A 22,984-nucleotide genomic window follows, 5' to 3' on the forward strand; every position below is an offset into this window, starting at 1 on the left:
AATAAAGAGAAATATAAGAAATATTAATACACATCATATAATAGTAGAACTTTACTTGATAGCTAGAAATTGCTGACCCAATAATCAGATTTAGACCAATCTAGAAATCTGAAATGATAAAAGTGTTTTCATATAGGTCCTTTATCCAAGGCGCTTTATGTGTGCATTATATTATTCACAGACACATTCACACATCTACTGCAGCAAATGACCGAACTATAGTAAAGATGGCGGTGTCTCTATTGTCCAGTCCAGTGTGCCATCTGCTTCAAATTACTTTATTAACATTGTCAACCAGCAGGTGTCCTACCTAGACACACCAGGGTGGAAAGAGTATAGGGAGACCATGCACATAGCAGATGTGTTAGCAGTTACATTGTATTAACTTACATTACCAATACAGATTGGTTGAAATGTTCGAAATCATGGGTAGTATAGTAGTAGCATAAAATTAAAGGCAACTCAATAAACAATCCGTGTGGATGTACTGTGTCAGATTTCTATAGGAGTTGAGGCCCCTGCATGCATCATGTATTGAACTTGACTCTACCATCAGTTTTAATCCTGGGAACTGAACTGAAGTGCAAATGCGTGAAAAGTGACTTATACGTCCCATTGTCCCAAAACAGAGTTTAAGGTATAAATGTCAAAGACATTACATTATGATACCTGTATTGACAAAAGAGAAATACAATCCTTATACAAGCGTTATGCCTGGAGTGCCATTAAATGCAATATTAATGGCACTCCAGGCATAACGCCAACCCGCAACTTATGTTCATGGCATTATGCTATTGCACTGCAGAGAAGCAGGGACTGGAAAATGTTGCGATAAGAAATCTTGGTCTGCATTCATTCATTCATTAATTCATTCATTCATTCATTCATTTATTCATTCATTCATTCATCTCCAAATACATAAATATTAAATTAGAGCCTTTAATTGTAATGTAATAATCCTGCAGCTCAAGGACACTAGGTCTACATTATGGTCAAAGCATGTAGCTTGTAACGCAAGTTGATTTATATCGCACATTTCAACAACAAGGCAATTCAAATGATGTGTACACAAGTGCTTTATGTAAATCATTAAGGCATTTGAATATGTTTAAAAGAAATGTTATTAATCTATGATAGTAGAAAATAAGAATTTGTTCAAATATAATGGGTCATTGATAGAATAAAATGCACAACTGGTTTTATCTATCTGTCCACAAGATGGTGCTGTTGTTAACATTGAATAGTTATGAACGCTAGACATGATGTAGTAATAGTTTCTATGTTAAGGTCTTTTATATGATGAATGTATATAATATAGATACATACATTATTTTCAGATATTGGACGCATAACATCAAATGTGTAATACATTTTCCTCATTATATTATTGTTTACATAAAGTGAGCCCCATGGATGACCAGGCTAATATCAAAAATCCTGAAACAAGTATTGATGGGCAGATTCCAATGAAGAAGTTACTATACAAATGCAATATTAACCATAAGTATAGTGTATTACGGCAACGTCTCGGGACCCCCGCCCCGCCCCCTCCCAATATAAATTGACTGCTACAATAACCTTAAACCATTTTGGGCGGGAACCCCTTTTGGTGTTTTAAGCATTGTTATAATTTAGCTATTGAAAAATAGCAGATCTACAAGCTCATAGCGCGCCACCGAGTGGCGCGCTACGAGCTTGTAGGTCTGCTATTTTTGAAAAATCGTGAAAAAAAATTAAAAAACAAAATCTTTTTTTTTTTTTTTTAAATAATTTGGGGACCCCCTAAAATAATTTGGCGACCCCCCCCGAGGGGTCGCGACCCACGGGTTGAGAACCCCTGGCCTAAAGCAGGGACGTGCAGACAATGTTAGAGGGGCAGGGGCTGAAATTCCGTTAAGAGGGCACTTTTGGACAAAAATAGCGAAAATAGCAGATCGACAAGCTCTCAACGCGTCGCAGCGCAGAGGTCAATGTTCCGGACTGGAGCACTCACCAGTCCTGTGGCAGCCAGAGGAGGATCTATGAGGCAATTGTGATGTTTATCACTTCTATCTATTATAGCCTACTTCTTTGCAAAATACAAGATTACATTTCTTCCAGAAACATATCCAAGTTCATTTCATGAGCCAGTTTGTGTTGAGAAAAAAATACATTTCTACTGTACAATTTACAATTTAGGCATTTAGCAGACTCACATTAAGCAAGAACAAAAAGCATGGCAATACATTACATACATAAAAAGTAGTTATCATGAAACATGCATAAGCTAAGAACGTAACAGTGGAATATCTATATAATGAAACTATACATATAAACTATACATATACTATACTATTCTATACATATGTACTATGAAGTGCTATGACTATATACAATGCAATTCTAGTGCTGTCTACATAACATGCTATAAGTCTGTATCAAATGCTATCTAAGTCTACAAAAAGTGCTATCTAAGGGGGTAGGGTAAGTGCTACGGGCCATGATGGAGTCTGAAAAGGTGGGTTTTCAGACTGCAGCGGAACATTGGGAGTGATGCTGCAGTTCTGACTGCAATGGGAAGTGCATTCCACAGTTTTGGAGCCAGAAGGGAGAAGAGTTTGGGACGTGTGGAGTGTTGTCCCTGGCGTTTTTATAGTGAGGGTACTTCCAGCTTCCCTGCGTTGGCTGATTGTTTTGTAGGGTTCAATCATACTTGCAAGATATGGGGGAGCCATACCTTTGGTTGCTTTGAATGCAAGCATCAGAGTTTTGTATTCTGTGCGGGCAGCAACCGGGAGCCAGTGGAGGGAGCGGAGAAGGGGGGAGACATGTGAGAACTTTGGCTGGTTGAAGACCAAGCGAGCTGCTGCATTTTGGATCACTGTAGATGTGCTAAGTACAAAAAGTGTCTACATTTTGAAGAAATATTCCTTTAAAGAACACTGGTGACATTCATTTTTCTTTTGTGAAAACATGTAGTCAGGCTGATATGAATGTTTTAGATAATCTTTCTAAAGACCTCTAATTGCATATATATTTTAACACATTACAGCTTGAAATTGCCTATGGGAAAATATGTTAAACATGGTTTCTCACAATCCTTCCCATTCTTATTAATCTAATAATTCTAATGAGAAAACAAACAACAGCATTGTGTGGGACTTTTATCAATTAAATCAATTTGTCAATCATTACAGCTATGCCTATTGTGAGGGTGTCACCCTAAACATAAAGTTGTATAGACCAAATGGATGTATAAGGTTCAATTTGTACACTCTCTGAGTTACAAATGGATAAATCTAAGGTGGAAAAAAAATCTGTGTATCCCCTATCCGATGTAAAAAGCAAAGTGAAAAGAATAGAATATGTTTTGTGTGCATGGATGAAAATGATGGGGATTTTTTCACCTACAGTAGAGTAGATGCAGCTACAGGGGTATATTGACTACAGTAGCTGTAGCGACTGCACACTGCACAGACTATCTATAGGTGATATGGTTTGTATTGTACCCTTGTGCATGAGCCACAAGATACAACGCTTTATTCTACTATCATAAAAGAAGACCAAGGGGTTTTAGCTTGCCTTTGATAGCCCTGCACTTGTGAAAGAACAGTATATGCCCCAGAGTGGTGTGCATGCAGGTTTATTGTCAGTGGCCAAGTTCTCCTCAAAGGATTCTTCTTGGATTCAGCTTTGATAACATATGCAAGCATGCTGCTCTCTCTTCCCTGGTCCACTGGGAGCTTCCGTGGTGCTCCGGATTACCAGTCCACCATTAGGGTTGAGAGATGAGTACCCACTACCCACCCAGGGGATTTGTGTGAGCACAACAGTAAGGATGACTCAGCCTGCAGCACAATACTGCCTGGTTCCTTTGGGTCAGACTAAGTACTGGGGCTGTCCCCAAACATGGGGGGCTGTGCAGCATTGGCGAAATATAGTCACTTAATGCATGCATTCACGCATCACGCACGCACGCACGCACGCACGCACGCACACACACACACACACACACACACACACACACACACACACACACAGTCAAACAGAAAGAAGTGCACGTCAGCATCCAAATGTAATTGAGCTGCCATGGTGTCTGTACTGCAGAGGAAAGGGGAGACGACTGCTTCCAGTTCATGAATTAACAGCACGCCATGACAGTGCACAAAAATGTGGGATTTTATTTTATTCCTTTTTTGAGAAAAAATATAGACACAAATTATACAAAATAGAAATACATAAATACAAAATAAAATATCTTATTACTTTACCTAACCTGCTGGACTTTGTGGAAGACTGTGGAAATGTGTTTCTCATAACTGATTCTATTTAATTTGCACACAATGGTAATTAAAAAGTGCACGTCAATTAAGTACTTTTCACTCTTTCCAAAATGAGTAGTTAAATTTGATCACACATCAGTAAATAAACATCAATAAATTAATAAACATTAAGATAACAATACAAGAACATACTTTTTGGATTGGGCAGTTATAAGTGTTAAGTCACTGTCTTGGTGGTTTTATTGCAGAGGCATAGACAGACAGTACTCAGTCAGCACTCACTCAAAATAAATACTGTCTGTCTGTCTGTCTGTCTGTCTGTCTGTCTGTCTGTCTGTCTGTCTGTCTGCCTGCCTGCCTGCCTGCCTGCCTGCCTGCCTGCCTGTCTGCGTGCGTGCGTGCGTGTGTGTGTGTATCCAATCCAGTCCACAGTCTCCAGTCCACACACACTAATAGATGCAATTTCCTGTGTTCTGGTGAATTCTGGAAGTTTGATACTTTTATCAGGCTTGCTTTAGTAGCATTGAAAAACATATTTGATGACTGAAGCAATGTAAGAATGTATTATTTAAGTGAACATCTCTGTATGATTGCATGCACTGCCCACTGCCGGGTGAAAATAGCTCTGCACAGTTGTGTCACATAAATGTGTGAAGAAATGTATTGTATTGAGTATTGAAAGAAAATTAAACATAACATACTGGGTGATAACAAGGGAATATATTGGTTAAAATATGGATGAAAATGTAATCCTGAAATGTAGTGTAGTTTGAAAAAGAATACGTCATTCATTTTATGTTGACAAGGTTTGATAAAAGGGGGAGCTGTGGGGAAAAAGCATGTCACCAATAGTTCCAGGAAGTGAGGTACCAGGAACGTCTATAAAGTACAGGAAGTGAGGCACCGGAGGGTTCCATTTGAGGTATCAGTTTGGTGGTGGTTTGTGAACGTTTTTAAGGCCAATACTAAACCAGAATCAGAAACTGCAGAGTAGTGGGTCTGGAATTTGCAACACTAGAATTTTTTATAATGGGATGAATCTAAAGTTGCAATACCCTCCAAATAGAAATTTCTGATCTGCTTGTATTAAACAACGTTAAACTCACCAACATTGCCGCTGTAGGGTAAGCTTGAATTATCCTCTTTCAATCTGTAAAGCATTTGTTTCATAAAAATTCATAGCATATAAAAACTACTTTCTGCTAAGAAATTCCGTGCCGTGATATGTTTGTGTTGGAGTTTGGAAGCAGCACTCGTTTTTATCAACGGGTCGTGCTGCTGCCTCCTGCATTATGTGCAAATTCGAAACAGATGGTACACAAGGCTGTTCAATGCCCTCAACGCGTGATTCCAAACTCCAAAATAATCACCTGTACTTACCGGCACTTATAGCCTAGCTGTATAGTCACTACTGTCTGTCCATCTGTCAGTCTGATCTACATCTACATTTCGGTTTGTCTGTCCATGTATGAAACATAATTAGACATTAGACCTTCCGACATGCGACCAGCTTGCTTTTTGTTTGTGTACAGTGCACATTTATCATTGCAGGGCTTCTGAGGTCATGGGTGTAGTGTTCCACTCTGCCACTGGGGGAGATGCTGTGTCACGGTTAAGCTGAGTTCACTGTTATGTATTCATACACATGCATACAGTTTAGGTCTGTGTTTATGTACTGCGTCTTCTCTGCAGGGAAGATGACAGAACGTGCCTGAATAAAAACCCATTTAAAATGCAGAATATTATATCGACTTTTGCCTGCACCTATATGACACATACACACATACACAATTGCTCTGCCGTCATACAAAGCACTTCTGACGATCAACTTTCAGAAGCACTTCATAAAATATGACAGACTTACCTTGAATTGAAGGTTAATAATAATAATAACGATGCCAAATGACTAGCACGACAAACGTAAAGCAACCTAACTTCTATTTTTACCAGAATCTCCGTCTTCCCTTAGCTGTTCCTCCTGTGCATTACCCCTCCCCATCGCCATCCTTCTCTCTCTCTCGCTCTCTCTTGCTCTCTCTCTCTCTCTCTCTCTCTCTCTCTCTCTCTCTCTCTCTCTCTCTCTCTCTTGCAGTGTAAGCCTATCGATCCTGCGTTGTCAGAGTTTGGTTAAAGCGCGTGCGTCAGAGCTCCCCATCCCACTATAAAGCCCAGAGGCTCTGCAGCAGCAAAGCAGTCGAGGCTTAAACCTAACCCCTTCACACACCTCCTCCACAGACCTACACACTCCCTCCACACACACACACACGCACACACACACACACACACACACACACACACACACATATCCACACGCACACACACACACAGAGCAGAAGGAGAGCAAGCCTTGCCCTCCAAGCACACACAGCCATGAGTAGCCTCGGCTATGACCCCTTCTACTCCTCCGGCGGCTCCTCGTACCGTCGCTGGTACGCCGACGCTGCTCCCCGGCCGGTGACCAGGGGGAGGTCTCACTCCGTCTACACCTCCCACGCCACCCCATACTCCTCGTCCCGGCTGCAGTACTCCTCCCCCAGCCGGCTGGCTCCCCCCTCCTCCTCCACGCTGGAGCTGGAGCTCAGCCAGGCGGCCCAGATCAGCTCTGACTTCCGCACTGTGCGCACGCAGGAGCGCGTGCAGCTGCAGGACCTCAACGACCGCTTTGCAGGCTTCATTGAGCGTGTGCACGAGCTGGAGCAGCAGAACCGGGCGCTGGAGGCGGAGCTGCTGCTGCTGAGGCAGAGGCACAACGAACCGTCCCGCCTGCGGGCACTCTACGAGCAGGAGGCCCGCGCGCTGCGGGCGGCCGTGGACGAGGCCCGCGCGGAGCAGCAGGCGGCCCTGGGCCAGCGGGAGCGCCTGGAGCAGACACTGAGTGCCCTGCAGGCCCGCTACGAGGAGGAGGTGCTGGCCCGGGAGGACGCAGAGGGGAGGCTGATGGACACGCGCAGCGCCTCCGACCAGGCCGTCCTGGGCCGGGCCGAGCTGGAGAAGAGGGTGGAGAGCCTGCTGGAGGAGCTGGCCTTCCTCAAGAGGGTCCAGGAGGGCGAGGTGGCCGAGCTCCAGGCGCAGGCCCAGATGGGCGTGCAGGTGGCGGTGGAGTCTGAGGCCGCCACACCGGACCTCTCCGGGGCCCTGAGGGAGATCCGCTCCCAGTACGAGAGGGTGGCCACCAGGAACATGCAGTCCGCCGAGGAGTGGTTCCGGGGGAAGGTGGGCAACTTAACGGAGAGCGTGGCGCAGCACACAGACGCCGTCAGGAGCTCCAAGGACGAAGCGGGAGAAATGAGGCGCCAGCTGCAGTCCCGCCTGCTGGAGATCGATGCCGGCAGAGGCCTCAACGAGTCCCTGGAAAAACAGCTGCATGAAATGGAAGACAAGCAGAATGATGAGATTAACAGCATGCAGGTCAGTTGTAGGATTATTATAAACTGTATGATGTTGATGTAACACTTCCAATGTTGGAAGAGAAAGGGAAAGAACATTATTTTGATTAGGAAAACCTACCGGTATGTTACAATGCAATGTTCTAGCAAAGTACCTACACTTTATTTATGAATGTGAATGTCCTTGCTTACGTAGGATACCATTGGAGAGCTGGAGAATGAGCTTAGGGGCACCAAGCAGGAGATGGCCCGGTATATGAAGGAATACCAGGACCTTCTCAATGTAAAGATGGCCTTGGACATTGAGATTGCTGCATACAGGTAAGAGTAAAAAAAAAAATTTTTTTAAATCATATTCGGTGTTGGCTGAAGTTAAGGTGCTAATGTTATCTTTATCAATCTTTTTTGAGGGGTGCTAGGCCGCTTTTGGAATTACATCATATGGCAGCCAAGTCTATGGACTTTTAAAGTTTGTTTAGAGCACTAAACGTGGCGTCATGTGGCAGCCAAGACCATGGACAATTAAAGTTTGTTTACAGCACTTTAAACAAACAGCAGGCGCCCATCACTTCACTTCATGCATAAAACCCATAGTCTGAACGGCATAAAACCCATACTCTGAACACTGCAACGTGAAGCCGTGAGCTGAGGCAGAGGCTGCGGCACACACACTGATTAAATGTTCATAAATGAGAGCTTTCTGCACCTGGCAGTTATGACTGAGTCATTCTTGTTTAAAAGAAATTCTGGCTATGTTTTTAAATGCTAAAGGAAAACAAACCTGTATTATTTATATTGAGTATCAATTTAGTTCATTCTGACAGTGATTTGATATGATTATTTTACTGTACAATCTGACCACTGAAGAACAAAATAGTTAAAATTGTCTTTTCCATGTCTTCTCTACAGGAAGCTCCTGGAAGGGGAGGAGTGTCGCTTCAGTGTGGGCGGAGCCGGAGGAATGGCCCCTATGTACGGCCACACCCTGTCGGCCACACCCTCTTACCGCCCCGTCTTCTCCAGCTTCAGCTCTAGCGCCCCCTACATGATGACGTCGACACGTCTCCTCAGCTCCACCTTTACCGACGACTACGTCTCTGCAAGGCAGGCCCAGCAGGCAGAGGCCTCCGCACCTGAAGAAGAGGAGGAGGAAGAGGAGGCAAAGGAGGAAGAGGAGGAGGCAAAGGAGGAAGAGGAAGAGAAGGAGGAAGAGGAGGAGGCAAAGGAGGAAGAGAAGGAAGAAGAGGAGGAGGAGAAGGAGGAGGAAGCCGGAGAGGAAACGGAAGAGAAGGGAGGGGAAGAGGAGAAAGCAGAGGGAGAGGAGAAGGGAGAGGATGCTAAAGGAGAGGAAGGTTAGTGCACGGCTTCACATTTTGCCTTTTCTCTGACAATGTGTTTTCTAGGCCTATTTGTCAGGGAAGAATTGTGAGATAATGATCCCTGATTATACTCCCATGACAAATAATGTATTCATGTATAATTAAAGTAAATTAATGAATAAACAAACACGTAAATAAAGTTAACGGTACTGTTGCTTCGTGAAATAGTTGTTAAATAGCTCTATTGTCTGGTAGTAATCATTGCTATAGTTTGTTCAGTAACAGGGGTCATCTCTTTAGTAAACAGAAAATACATTTACAGGTCGGTAGGCCTATACCAATTTCATCCAATCAAGACAAGACACACAAGTGAAATTGGAAGTGATGAAACAAATCAATAAGCCGACAAAAGAAATCCCGGAACACAAGCTGATAAAAACAAAACGTTTGAAATGCCAGGGCATTTCAAATAATACAATCCACATGTTTCTCTTTAATTCATATTTAAGGTGGTGACGACGAGACTACCGAAACAGCTGAAACCGAAGGGGAGAAAGGTGACGATGGTGAAGGAGGAGAGACGGACACCAAGGACCAGGCAGAGGAGAAAGAGGGATCCGATGACAAAGATGACAAAGCTGCAGGAGACGCAAAGAAGGAAGAGTCCGAAGACAAGGAAGTGGGAGGAAAGAGTGAAGAGAAACAAGAGGAGGAGGCAGAAACAAAAGATGACAAAGACGACGACCAAAAGAGTGACAAGGCCGACGTGACGAAAGCTGACAAAAAGAAGGATGACAAGGAAGAGAAGAAGGATGACAAGGAAGAGAAGAAGGATGACAAAGCCGATGACAAAGCCGATCCCAAAGAAGCGGCGGGTGAGGCAAAGGCAGCTAAACCTGAGGCCAAGAGCGACAAGCCTGCAGAGGCAAAGAAAGATGAGTCAGACAAAACAAAGGCTAAGAAGTGAAGGCAAGTTTTGCAGTAAAATCCCCAGTGTTAATTTAACTCTGAGAGTCAGTACTAAAATGTACGGGATGAATTAACAATGAGGATTTTTTTTAGGTCAGACCGCCAGAAATGACTGAAAGTATGTCATTTTTGTCATCTTGTCTTATGAGTATAAAACAGCCTTAAGTCACATCAGCCATTAATCCAAAGACTGTCAAATTACACAACTCAGCTTGATACAGACTAGAAGCAATAACATAAAACTCCTAAAGCATGATTGATACTTTATCGTACAATGCTGTCACTCGCCAAAAATAGGCAATTTGCAAGTCCACAATAGATCATAAATAGGTTTTTTTGGTGCGCGACACCGCCGTATGATGGAGCATGAATTAAGCATAACTTTGCTAAATGTTACCATGGTGCACAATCAATTGCCGGAGAATACTCAGCAGTCAAGAAAAGGGTCTGGTAGCACAATTCCTGAGATACTGTGTGTGTATGTGATCTTATGTCTGATATTGGAAATTGTGCGTGTGGTTTCGGTGGTCAAATAAAGAATATTGCTGAATGACAAATAACTGTGACTTGGTTTTTTCTTCTAAAATTTAAATGATTTATTAAACTTTCTATCCAACCATGTCAGAATATTTTGCTCAGAATATATTATTTATGCCACCTTTTCAAATGGAGTGAGGTTTAATGAATACACACTTTCAGATCTACTGTAAGAACCACGCCAACATACTGTATACTGTAACACAATAATGTTTCCACAAAGGGATAAATCATTCGATATCGTTTGAGCTCCTGACATGACACCTGGCATCAAACAACAGTTATTCATTGAAATAATTGATATACGGTATTTGATTTTTCAGTACTAAAAAAATTGATCATACATAATTTAACACACACACACACACACTCACACACACACACACACACACACACACACACACACACACACACACACACACACACACACACACACACACACACACACACACACACACACACACACACACGGGGTGCATACTTAGTTTAGACTAGTCATTGGTTAGACATGGGTTAAGGTTAGGTGTGCTGCCCCGTGGGAGGTTAGGTTTAGGGTGAGGGTTTGAGATAGGTTGTAGTTGTAGGACTAATGACTGGTCTAACCAATGACTAGTCTAAACCAAATACTGTCTAAACTAAGTACTGCACCACACACACACACGCACGCACACACACACACACACACACACACACACACACACACACACACACACACACACAAGCCCATGATGATCCACCTAATTCCAAGGCTGAAGACAGGATTAAGCAAATATCAACTGGTATTGGGACTGGTATTATTTAAATTAGTCAAAGGGACAATCAATGACCTCATACCTCACTAACTAATTCTCAGCAACACTAGAGGGAGTAACCTGCATGATCTGGTACAGTACCACCCAGAACAAACATGGGACAATTCTCATTCTACCACTCTCTGCCCAAAATGTGGAACGCCCTCACACCATCCATCCAAGGATGTGTAACACTGGTTTCTTTCAAAATTGGCCTGAAAAATCAGGAGACCACAAGAGGAGGAGGCAAATAGAATGTTCCCATCTCTTTTGTACATAATAGTGATTGTATTTGTTGATGACATGTATTTTTGTTAATTGTCTCCACCAAGCCGAAGGCATGGGGAGAGAGTATGTTTTGCACTCCGTCCGTGTGTGTGTGAGTGTGTGAGTGTGTGTGTGTGTGTGTCCGTCCGTCTGTTACCAGCTAATCTCCGGCACCGTTAACCCGGTCGATGCCAAATTGTGCACACACACTCCCTGGATGCCAACGATGAACCTCTGCCCCAAATTTTCCAGAATGGCCTGTTATAGCGCCACCAGGAGGCCTGGAGGCCCGGCTTTTCCAATAGGTGGATTTTTGCAAAACACATTTTTGGAATAAAATGCGTCTGTTACAAAGGCATAAGAAGAAATGGCACCCTTTTCACATTGGCCTATTATAGCGCCACCAGGAGGCCACAACCTCACCTGCCCTGGTGGAGACCTGTGCCACGAGGGGCGCTTTATCTAGTTTGTTATGCTATTGATGAATTGCATACATATTAGGATCACAATGGAAACTAGAAAAAGTGCCCTTCTGGGCACAGGTCTCCACCAGGAGGATAGGACTGTGTGAGATGTTTGGCAAAATGTTTAGGATTAATATAAAAATGTTTTTGAGGCATTTTGTTCCAAAAATGTGTTTTGCAAAAATCAACCTGTTGGTGGCGCTATAACATGCCAATGTGAAAAGGGTGGGATATATTCCTCAGCCTAGTAAGAAAATGTGTGAAAGATTTCACGTAAATTGCATGCTGCGTTCATGATTTGAGGCTTTTGTTCAAAACGGGGCAATCTTGCAAACTGTGAAAGCTAATTATAGCCAATTAGGATGGAATATGAAATATCGGACAGATCCGACTTGAGCACATGACCATAGAGATAGTGTGTAACGATTTGTGAGATTTTTGGACAGAATCTGGAGGAGTAATATCAAAAAATGTGTTTTACAAAAGTCGGCCTCCTGGTGGCGCTATAAAAGGCAGATGCGGAAAATGCAGGTCAATGGTTTGTCCTTGGTCTCTAGGGAGTGTGCATGCAACGTTTCACGCAGATCGGTGCAGTTTTAGGTAAAAAATGTGAAAAGCTGCCTCATGGTGGCGCTATAACAGGCCGTTCTGGAAAATGTGGGGCAGAGGTTCATCGTTGGCATCCAGGGAGTGTGTGTGCAAAGTTTGGCATCGACCGGGTTAACGGTGCCGGAGATTAGCTGGTAACAGACGGACGGACACACACACACACACACGGACACACGGACGGAGTGCAAAACATACTCTCTCCCCATGCCTTCGGCCTGGTGGAGACAACAAAGTCACCAGGACTTTTAAGTGTTATCCTTTTACTCGTAATGCCTTAACTGTACCATGGCTGTTTACATTTCTGACTAATTAAGTATTCAATCAATCAATCAATCAATCAATCAGTCAATCAATTCAAACCGGTGCAAAATTTGGAAGTGTGAGTTCTCACGCACGCACGCACGCACGCACGCACGCACGCACGCACGCACGCACGCACGCACACACATTGTGTGCTTGTCACAGCACAATATAAAAAGGAATAATAGGCCTACATGGCTGGGGATTGGAATCGCATTTCTCTTTTAATTATCCATTTATTGGATGTGTCAAAAATGATTTATGGCACAAAACATATTATACGATATGAAGTCATTAAGTGATGAAATGATAAAGGTTCTTACATCAGCAGTTCACAGACAGATACAAGTTATTAAGTTTAGTTTAATTTTTGGGATAGCTGAGCAGGATTTATTTTTAATAATCTGCTGCTTTGATTAGAACATCTTAGTGGTACACCATTTGACAAGAGCTGACAAAACTGTTCCAAGATATCAAATCATTTTTAACCACGTGAACCCATACGTCCTGATTCCTGAATCTGGACACGTCATAAAATCAGAATCAATCATTATTGTCACATTACAATAAGGTCAGTTAATATCATGTCCAGTGGTTTTCGAAATGACAATTTGTGCCTCTTTCTTATATTATTTGACAATTTGGCCAATGTTCTTATACCGTAGTATAGTTTGTTGATTACTTTTGATGCAGTAATGGTCTTTCCATTAATTGTCACTTTACTGTCATCTGGGGACCACCTCAAAATCATGCCATGCCATGGGGGGCCTGACCCACATGTTGAGAACCACTCTCATATGGGAATGTGTGGAAATAAATTGCATTAGGGCCTACATTACATTCGGCAATAACAGAAGTGAGTAGATCAGTTATTTTTGATTTTTGAAGTATATTATTGGGTATATGGTAATCTTTGAAGTTGCTTAAAAATTACTTTAAGGCATCTCTGATTAACTAAATCTAACCATAGAGAGAGATGTAAGAACGGGGCTTGGCAGTGATAAAGGTGACATGACATGACATGACTTGTCATGACTCATGAGATGGGTTCCAATTAACATTTCAATTATGATTATTGGCCTATGCCTGTGTGGCGCACACACTAATACCCCTTCTTTTAAGTCTGTACCGTTTGTTTCCAAACTATTACTAAGGGCTGAATGTCAAATAAATTGTTTAAAAAAGTTTAGTGTGAGTAGTACTGAATACTGGATATGTTTTAGTCAAATATTTTCACAGATCTGTGTCAAAACAGTTATAGGGATATCATGAGATAAGCATTTGAGCCTTTTCAACGGCTAGACAGGCAAATATTTGTGATATGATACTGTATCTGAAACATGAACCAACTGGAGTCAAATTCTGTTATATTTGAGAAAGCAGATATATTTGTCTCTCACAATTACATGTCCAACAAAATCTTAATTTATTTGTATAATAATAATAATAATAATAATAATAATAATAATAATAATAATAATAGAAACGACACAAGACCATAACCTTTAACTTCATTATGACATTTATTGAGCAAATGCTGCTGGGAAATCGCTCATGATGATAAAGGCATGGGATTGCAAACAGTAGCACCTCATTTCAAGTTCAGTATTTAAATTCAAGTCCATCCTAGGCATACAAGAATGTATGTGCGCATTTACATTTACATTTTCTATTGCACTCATCGGGTAAACATAACAGACACTGATAAAAAGCATGTTTAAGGCTAGGAGTTTCTTCGGGTTCGTTAAGCTTTTAATTGCTTCAGGTACTGAATGTATTATGTATCATGAGTTCATCATACCGTTGCCTTTCTCTTTCTTCACTGTACGTTGTGTATTTGTTATAAGATTCACTTTTGGCTCAGTTATCTTCACATATCAGGTAACGCTCGATTCATACTTGATTGCACGGCGGTGTCGCACACCGAAAATGGCAGATTTACAAGCCCACGATACATCACAGCACGGTGCCTTGTGGTCTTATAGATCGGCTACTTTTTGCTGCACGATACTGGCACGCAACCAAGTATAAATCTTGCTTAAGGCTTCTTCAGTAGACCAAGTGGCCATGAGTCCATATTCTCTAACTCAAAATACCTCATACATCTCCAGCAATCTCTCACTCTCCCATCCGCACCCATGTCTTATATATTTCTATTATACATTTACTCTGTGCACACAGTGTATCCCTTCCATACACACACATACAGATTAGAGAGGAAGGGTCTCTCCTCCCCTGAGCTAGCATGCAGTTGCCACCACAAATCCCCCCACCCCATACGCTCATCCATGATCTCCCTGTGAACTGCAGAAAGAAAGAAAATGTCACGCTCGCTCACTCTCGACCATCTCTGCTGCAAAGCTTGTTGAAAAGCTTCCACTCGACATGCATTTTTGGATATTTTTCAGGATTTTTCATTTGCATCGTTTTGGTTTTCTTTCTATGCGTTGTTTTGTATGGTTGAGAGTGGTTATCATTGCTACATCGCTCTAGCTGTATCGTTATGTTAGTTGTGGGTTGATTGCTTGTTGGTGTGTCCTCTACTCTGGCAGCCCCGTCCATTCTCCTCTCATAGGCTCACAGCTGATGGGAGCATGCTCACTCAGCCTGCGTCACCTGCGTGATGGATTGGGTGGAGAGCTTCTCGGTTTTCTTGGTGGCGACCGTCTTCTCCATCACTGTCTCCTCTGCCTCCTGCGTTGTCTCGGTAACGGTGACGGATTTGGTGACTTGCTGGGAGCCATCTTCTCCAGTGGTGATGGTCTCCACTGTCTTGGTGATTACAACCTTGTGGCTGTCTTCCTTGACGGGGCTCTCGTCGACCCCATTAATGACTACATCAGCCTCTTTGGTTTCCTCTTCTTTCTTGCCCATGTCGTCGATCTTCTCTACCTCTCCATTCATGGCAACATCTTTCTTCTCTGAATCACTCTTCTTTTCTGCTTTCTCCTCAGCAGCCTTAGGATCCTCTGTCTTGGGGGCTTCGGGCTTGGCGGTCTCGCTCTTTGGGGACTCAGCTTTTGGGGATTCTGCTTTTGGAGGTTCAACTTTTAGGGAAGTGGGCTTTTCAGATTTAGGAGAGCCAGCCTTTGGTGACTCAGACTTAGGGGATGAAGGCTTGGGAGATTCAGACTTAGGGGATGAAGGCTTGGGAGACTCTGACTTAGGGGATGAAGGCTTAGGAGAGCCAACTTTTGGAGATTCGGTTTTTAGGGAAGTGGGCTTTTCAGACTTAGGAGAGCCTGCTTTTGGAGATTCAGCTTTTAGGGAAGTGGGCTTTTCAGACTTAGGAGAGCCAGCCTTTGGAGATTCAGCTTTTAGGGAAGTGGGCTTTTCAGACTTAGGAGAGCCAGCCTTTGGTGACTCAGACTTGGGGGATGAAGGCTTGGGAGATTCAGACTTAGGGGATGAAGGCTTGGGAGACTCTGACTTAGGGGATGAAGGCTTAGGAGAGCCAGCTTTTGGAGATTCGGTTTTTAGGGAAGTAGGCTTTTCAGACTTAGGAGAGCCTGCCTTTGGTGACTCAGACTTAGGGGATGAAGGCTTGGGAGATTCAGACTTAGGGGATGAAGGCTTGAGAGACTCGGATTTAGGAGATGAAGGCTTGGGAGATTCAGATTTGGGAGATTCTGGTTTAGGGGATTCAGACTTGGGGGACGCAGGCTTGAGAGAATCGGGTTTTTCCGCCGCCTTGGCCTCCTCTTCCTTCTTGGCCTCAGGTTTAGCAGCTTCACCCTTGGGTGCATCGGTTTTGGGAGCATCTGTCTTGGTCACAGCTGCCTTGTCCTTGTCCTCTGCTTTCTCATCCTTTTCCTCCTTCTCATCTTTTTCACCTTCTACCATCTTGTCCTGTTCCGTTTCCTCTTTTCCCTCATCCTCCTTCTCATCTCCGCTTTTGGATCCTTTGTCCTTAGCGTCACCAGCCTCCTCTTCAGCACCCTCACCTTCCACTGTCTCTTCTTCTCCTCCACTGCCTTCCTTGTCTCCAGCCTTCTCTTTGTCAGGAGATGCCTTTGACTCTGGGGCTTTGGAGCACAAGACGGTCTCCTCAACTTCCTCCTCCTCTTCCCCCTCCCCCTCTTCCTCTCCCTCATCGCCGCCCTCTGCATCGTCCCCCTTTTCTCCCTCGTCCTCGGCGTCGCCCTCTTCACCTTTCTCTCCCTCCTCTCCACCTTCTCCCTCGCCCTCTTCCTCCTCATCACCCTTTCCGTCATCTCCCTCTTCCTCCTCGGTGGGTGCACTAGCGCTAACTTTGGCTTCGGCGGCAGTCACGGCTTCCTCCTCTACCTCCTCACCTTCGCCGCCGTCTCCCTCCTCGGCCCCGGCCTCGGCCTCGGCCTCTGCGTCATCTCCCTCTCCGCCTTCATCTTCTTCCTCTTGTTCTCCCTCATCTGGTGCAGCTCCTAGCTTGGCGGACAGCTCTTGTGCGATCTCTGCCAGGGCTTCGTCCATTCCATCGTCCTGATCGTCGTGAACGCTGGTCTCCTCGATGATCTCCTCCACAAATTTGTGCTGCACCTTCAACTTGGGAGCGTCAGATTTAGAAGACTTAGACTTGGGGGTGACGGCCGGGCGATAAGGGAAAGTGTTGAAGTGTGTCTCTTCTCCCTCCAGAAGTTTCCTGTGGGCGGCCAATCAATGTGAAAATAATCATAATCATGTTAGAAGTTGGGTTTTTTTATAAATTTTTCATTTGTCTTTCTTTTTGTTTTCTTAACAAATATTTAGTACAAGTTTTGTAAAAGGTTGCTTAACCAACCTTTTACAAGTACTAGTAATTTATCAGATCTAAGGAATATGTTGTAAAAGTTGGTGCTGCACAGTAAAAGTATCTATACGTAAAAGTAAGTAAAAGTAAAAGTATCTATACGGCAATATAGAAACACTCACACTCACACTGTTACAAGTGAAAGTCCGGAATGCAACATTTACTTGAGTAAAAGTACAAAAGTATTGGCTTCAAAATGTATGTAAGTATCAAAAGTAAAAGTACTAATTGTACAGAATGTCCCATTTAAAGTTTTCACATGTATAATACAGTAATCTTTTGAAAATGGCAGATCTACAAGATATGATATCTACGAGCTTGTAGATCGGCTATTTTCAAATGGCCGAAATGTATAGGGCTGAAGTGGTTAATGTATGTTTTCTAATAATAAACAAAATCTACAAAGTAACTAGTAACTAAAGTTTTCAAATTATTTTAGTGGAGTATAAAAGTACAATATTTGCCTCTGAGATGTAGTGGAGTAGAAGTAAAAGTATGCACCTGTATGCAGCGATCTCGATGTCCAGGGCCATCTTGACATTGAGCAGGTCCTGGTACTCACGCAGGTGACGTGCCATCTCCCACTTGGTGCTCTTGAGCTCATTGTCCAGCTGATGGATGGTCTCCTGAAGACACACACACACCCTACTCTTGAGTACATTCAAGACCTTTAAAATCACTTCTATATCAAACGACAATAGCTAATCCAAAAGCTCGTATAGATCAGCTTGAAGATCAGCTATTTTTGAAGTATAAAATATAGTGCACAAAGTTGTTATTGCATGTTTTGGATTGATACTCTAAATCAAATAATTGTAGTGTCATAAACAAAGAGAATATTTGGCTCCGAGATGCAGTGGAGTAGACGTTAAAATATGAAAAATGGAAATACTCAAGTAAAGCAAATGTACCTCAAAATTGTACTTAAGTACAGTACTTTAGTAAATGTATTATGTATCAGTGAATTGTAACACAATGAAGACTTGTGGAGGATGAGGAAACAGTGAGGGAGTTTTCAACGTCTTAGTTGCATTTATTCTAATAATAATAATAATAAACTGAAACTATTTTGTTTCACTGCCCTTGAAACTGTCGTTTCAAGGGCAGTCTCTGCACTTCTTCAAAAGGCACCCTCTAAAACTCAGTTGGTGTGATGCAAGGACACCGCTAATGGATGCATCGACCTGCATCTCTGACTCAGCGAGAGAGGGGGAGAGAGGGGGGGAGAGAGAGAGAGATTGCTGCAGTGCGTCCTCATTTAACCCACTGTCCCACTCCTGTACTTCCTATACCACACCAGGCCAGAAGGTGTCACCCTTTAGCCACGGTTGCGGTCGCAGTACTGCGGGTACAGCATTACGCAGCAGAAATAGTTTTAAACAACGCAGACAGACTGGCCTGCAGTGAATATGATGACGTTAAATATCCACATAATAAGCTCAGTTGTTGTTTTCTTTTCTGTCGAATAAATGAGGATGATCATCATTTAAATCTGAAACAGTAGGCTATAGGCTATAGTCTATAATATAGACTTGGAAAAAACACTTAACAAGAAAGTATACATAATGGCTGCAGTGCAAACTTGTAATGCAGGACCACGAAATAAGTGTTACATTACGCTTTGATGTGTTATCATATAGGTAACAGGTTTAAGTTGTATTGTGATTTTGCTCATGTTGTGTTTTACAAAAATAAAATAAAATAAAATAAACTTGAAAATTATCCACCAGATAGTATATTCAAACGAACATTTAGTCTCTCGTGTGTGCGACAGACAAAAATAATAATAATTCAAAATAATAATAAAATAAAATAAAATACATGTTTTATATTTTACTAGTTACCTGCAAGCTGGACAGGTCGCCGTTGTGTCTGTCCTCGATGTCGTTGAGCTGCCTCTCCAGAGAGTCCCGTGTGCCGCGCACAGACTCCAGCTCCACGGTCTTGGACTGCAGCTGGCGGCGGTAGTCGGAGATCTCGTCGCGGGCGGACTTGATGGCGTCCTTGTTCTGCTCGGCCGCCTCGGTCACCTTGGCGTAGCGGCACATGAACCAGTTCTCCACCTGCTGCAGGTTCTGCACGGAGTGGCCCTCCAGCTCGGAGCGGATCTCCCGCAGCGCCTCGGTGATGTCGGTCTTCTGGAAGTCCTTCCTCTCCACGGTCACCTGCGACTCCTCGATCTGCGCCAGCAGCTCGCTCACCTCCTCCTCGTGGTTGCCGCGGATGAAGGCGATCTCGTCCTGCAGCGACTGCACCTTCTTCTCCATCTCGGACTTGACCAGCTCCGAGTCGCCGATGTCCTTCCTCAGGCAGCGGACGATGGCCTCCGCCTCCTCGCGGATGCGGGCTTCCTCGTCGAAGCGGTCGCGGAGCCGCTGGATGTCCTCCTCAATGTGCTCCGTGTCGAGCTGGATCTGTGCCTTGTCGTGGTGGATCTGCTCCAGCACGGCGCGCAGCTCCTGCAGCTCGCCGTCGTACAGGTCGCCCAGCTGGGAGCGGGACACCTGCTTCTGCCGCAGCGCCTGGATCTCTTCCTCGATCTGCCGGTTCTGCTGCTCCAGGTAGTGCACCTTGTCGATGTAGCCGGCGAAGCGATCGTTGAGCCCCTGGAGTTGTTCCTTCTCGTTGGAGCCGCGCTTGTTGTAATCTCCGTTCTGGTGGCTGTAGTCAACGCTGTCGGCGGAGCCGTGGTGCACCTGGGAGCCGTAGGCTCGGGACACGGGCATGGTGTTGACGCTCCTCTTGTAAGAGGTGGTCATCGTGGAGCCGCCGGGGCTTGGTCGGGACCATGACTGGGACCGAAAGCCGCTGGACGGGGTGCCGCCACTGGAGCGGCCGTAGCCGTAACTTGTTCTACTATCCATGGTTCTTCTAAATGGACTCCCTGTCGTCGTGTCGACCGGGTAACTCATCCGGTCAGTACTGTGAAAGGGAGGTGCGGGTGCAAACTATAAGAGGGGGATGACTGTTGCGGGAGGCGTGTGGCTGGTGAGAGTGTGTGTGTGGGACTGTGTGTGAGTGTGTGTGAGTGAGTGTGTGTGTATGAGTGTGCAGGTGTATGGCTCTCACATCGACTGAAGCACCACCGCCGGTCTTTATATATCCGACGCTCTGCCGCTAACAAGGCAGAGCTGAGGCGGTTTTGCTGCTGCTGGCCCATTGATCGGAGCGGAGGGGAGGGAGCATCCCCCCGGGCTGGTCCGTCACTGGTCCATGGGATCTCGCTCGACCCACACCACGTGGGATGGAGCGGCCACGTGGGTTGCCTTATGTCTGAGAGGAGGACAAAAAAACTATAAGACACTCACTGACAGCCAGGAATAAATAATTAAATTAAAATTGTAGCCTAATTTTCATTACAGCATGTTTCCACGGCTTACAGAAGGCTACTAAGTTTGACTGCAGTTTTGGCTGCAGTGAAAGTGTATAGCTTTAAGAAATATGTCTAATCTGAGTTTAGATAACTTTAATTTCCAAGTATGTTACATATACACACGTGTGTGTGTGTGTGTGTGTGTGTGTGTGTGTGTGTGTGTGTGTGTGTGTGTGTGTGTGTGTGTGTGTGTGTGTGTGTGTGTGTGTGTGTTTGTGTGTGTTCGTTACACAGACACGTGAACAACTATGACAACTTATATACAGCTACAGTTGTCATCTGCAATGGAAGATGTAAGCTTTAAATGTGAAACAACTCAGAATTGGCCATTTCGATTGATTTAATTGTCCTTGAATTTATTAACCCTTGCTTGTTGTTGGCCTATATATTCCAAAGCACCATTCCATTCCATGCCCCTCCCCAACAAGACGCAGACCGCAAAAATCCATAATGCATGCATACTTCATTGAACCATTTCAGCACCGCGGATAGCTCCTGTCAACACCGCCGCTGTTAGTCAGCTAGCACCACGGACAGCGACCATGGAACTCCATTATGCTGCAGATTGGGATAGCGTTACAGGCTAAATTTGGTGTTATTTATATACATCAAATAAATCAAATAGTTGTGCTGTATTTATTTATTTATGTATTTATTTATAGGTTTCCGATCACGTCTTAATAATGTAGGCCTATAGGCCTACACAGCATGGGTGAAGGGTCTTATTGTTTGCTATTTACAGGCAATCTGCTGACACCGCGTCTTGTAATGAATGCAATCGATGACATTTACATTTACCCCGAGTGACCCACCAGTCTCTCTCTCTCTCTCTCTCTCTCTCTCTCTCTCTCTCTCTCTCTCTCTCTCTCTCTCTCTCTCTCTCTCTGGTATACGGGCATGTAATTTATGCAGGATGTGAATCCTGTCATCGCAGAGTAGAGCCTCACAGTCAGAAAGAGGCTCAATGATGCAACGTTATAAAAGACAAAAATGTAGGATTTCTGTGAACTCTCACAACAGACATCCTATAGTCAGAGAGCAGTGCGCGCGCACACACACACACACACACACACACACACACACACACACACACACACACACACACACACACACACACACACACACACACACACACACACACACACACACACACACACACTTAAGAAATAATTAATCTAATATTCATCAAAGCACATGGAAAGATTACAAAATCGCCTACAATGGGCTATACAAATTACTTTGGGGAATTGGAAATGGATAAACATGAGCTCTTCCACTGTGCATGATATAGGCCTACATACAGCATACAATTATAGCTATAGGGAGATGTTTGCATCATAAGAAAGCGGGCTATAGTTAATTCATCCATCATAATGCAGAATCTTTGTATTGTATTGAGATTCCTTCACTGCTGTTTTACTACTTTGAAAGCCTGGTGCTTGTAATGACACTATTTATGTATTTATTTATGTATGTATTTATTTATTTATTTATTTATTTATTTATTTATTTATTTATTTATTTATTTATTTATTTATTTATTTATTTATTTATTTATTTATTTATTTATTTATTTGTTTGTTTGTTTGTTTGTTTGTTTGTTTGTTTGTTTGTTTGTTTGTTTGTTTGTTTGTTTGTTTGTTTGTTTGTTTGTGTGTTTGTTTGTTTGTTTGTTTGTTTGTTTGTTGTTTCAGACAGACAGGCTGCATTTGGAAGATGAGTGATGACGGTTTCCCAAAATGCATCTCACTCATCAGATCATATTTCTTTCTTCTACTTCTATGAATAAAGATCTCCTAAAATTGTTTGGGGAAACACAGCCAAGGGTGCCTAGTAGAATCCCTGTGTAATGCATACAGCTGTGTCTCTGATAAATGCAAATGGGGAAACAGAAGTCATTGTTTTCCCTTCTCGCTTACACTACTTTAAATAGCCAACG

At 43.6% G+C, this 22,984-nt stretch overlaps 2 protein-coding genes across 3 annotated transcripts; one reads left to right on the forward strand and one right to left on the reverse strand.

Moving 5' to 3' along the window:
* The first annotated feature begins 5,113 nt into the window (after positions 1-5,113).
* Positions 5,114-10,476, forward strand: LOC306939527 (neurofilament light polypeptide-like). Of its 2 annotated transcripts, none has more exons than XM_079524118.1 (5): positions 5,114-5,184; positions 6,355-7,670; positions 7,845-7,969; positions 8,558-9,000; positions 9,477-10,476. In XM_079524118.1, exons 2-5 carry the CDS (start codon positions 6,633-6,635, stop codon positions 9,932-9,934), a joined length of 2,064 nt encoding a protein of 687 aa, XP_079380244.1. In that variant the 5' UTR covers positions 5,114-5,184; positions 6,355-6,632; the 3' UTR covers positions 9,935-10,476. The 2 variants fall into 2 exon arrangements, with proteins under 2 accessions (XP_079380244.1, XP_079380243.1); XM_079524117.1 differs by lacking the exon at positions 5,114-5,184 and adding an exon at positions 5,209-5,386.
* A 5,026-nt stretch (positions 10,477-15,502) lies between these two features.
* nefma (neurofilament medium chain a) lies at positions 15,503-20,584 on the reverse strand (the record flags this gene model as incomplete). The annotated part of the gene is made up of 3 exons (XM_079524219.1): positions 15,503-17,525; positions 18,174-18,298; positions 19,517-20,584. 3 exons carry the CDS (start codon positions 20,582-20,584, stop codon positions 15,503-15,505), a joined length of 3,216 nt encoding a protein of 1,071 aa, XP_079380345.1.
* Between the last annotated feature and the right edge of the window lie 2,400 nt (positions 20,585-22,984).

Source organism: Electrona antarctica (genome assembly GCF_951216825.1).
Source record: "Electrona antarctica genome assembly, chromosome: 16".
Lineage (NCBI taxonomy): Eukaryota > Metazoa > Chordata > Actinopteri > Myctophiformes > Myctophidae > Electrona > Electrona antarctica.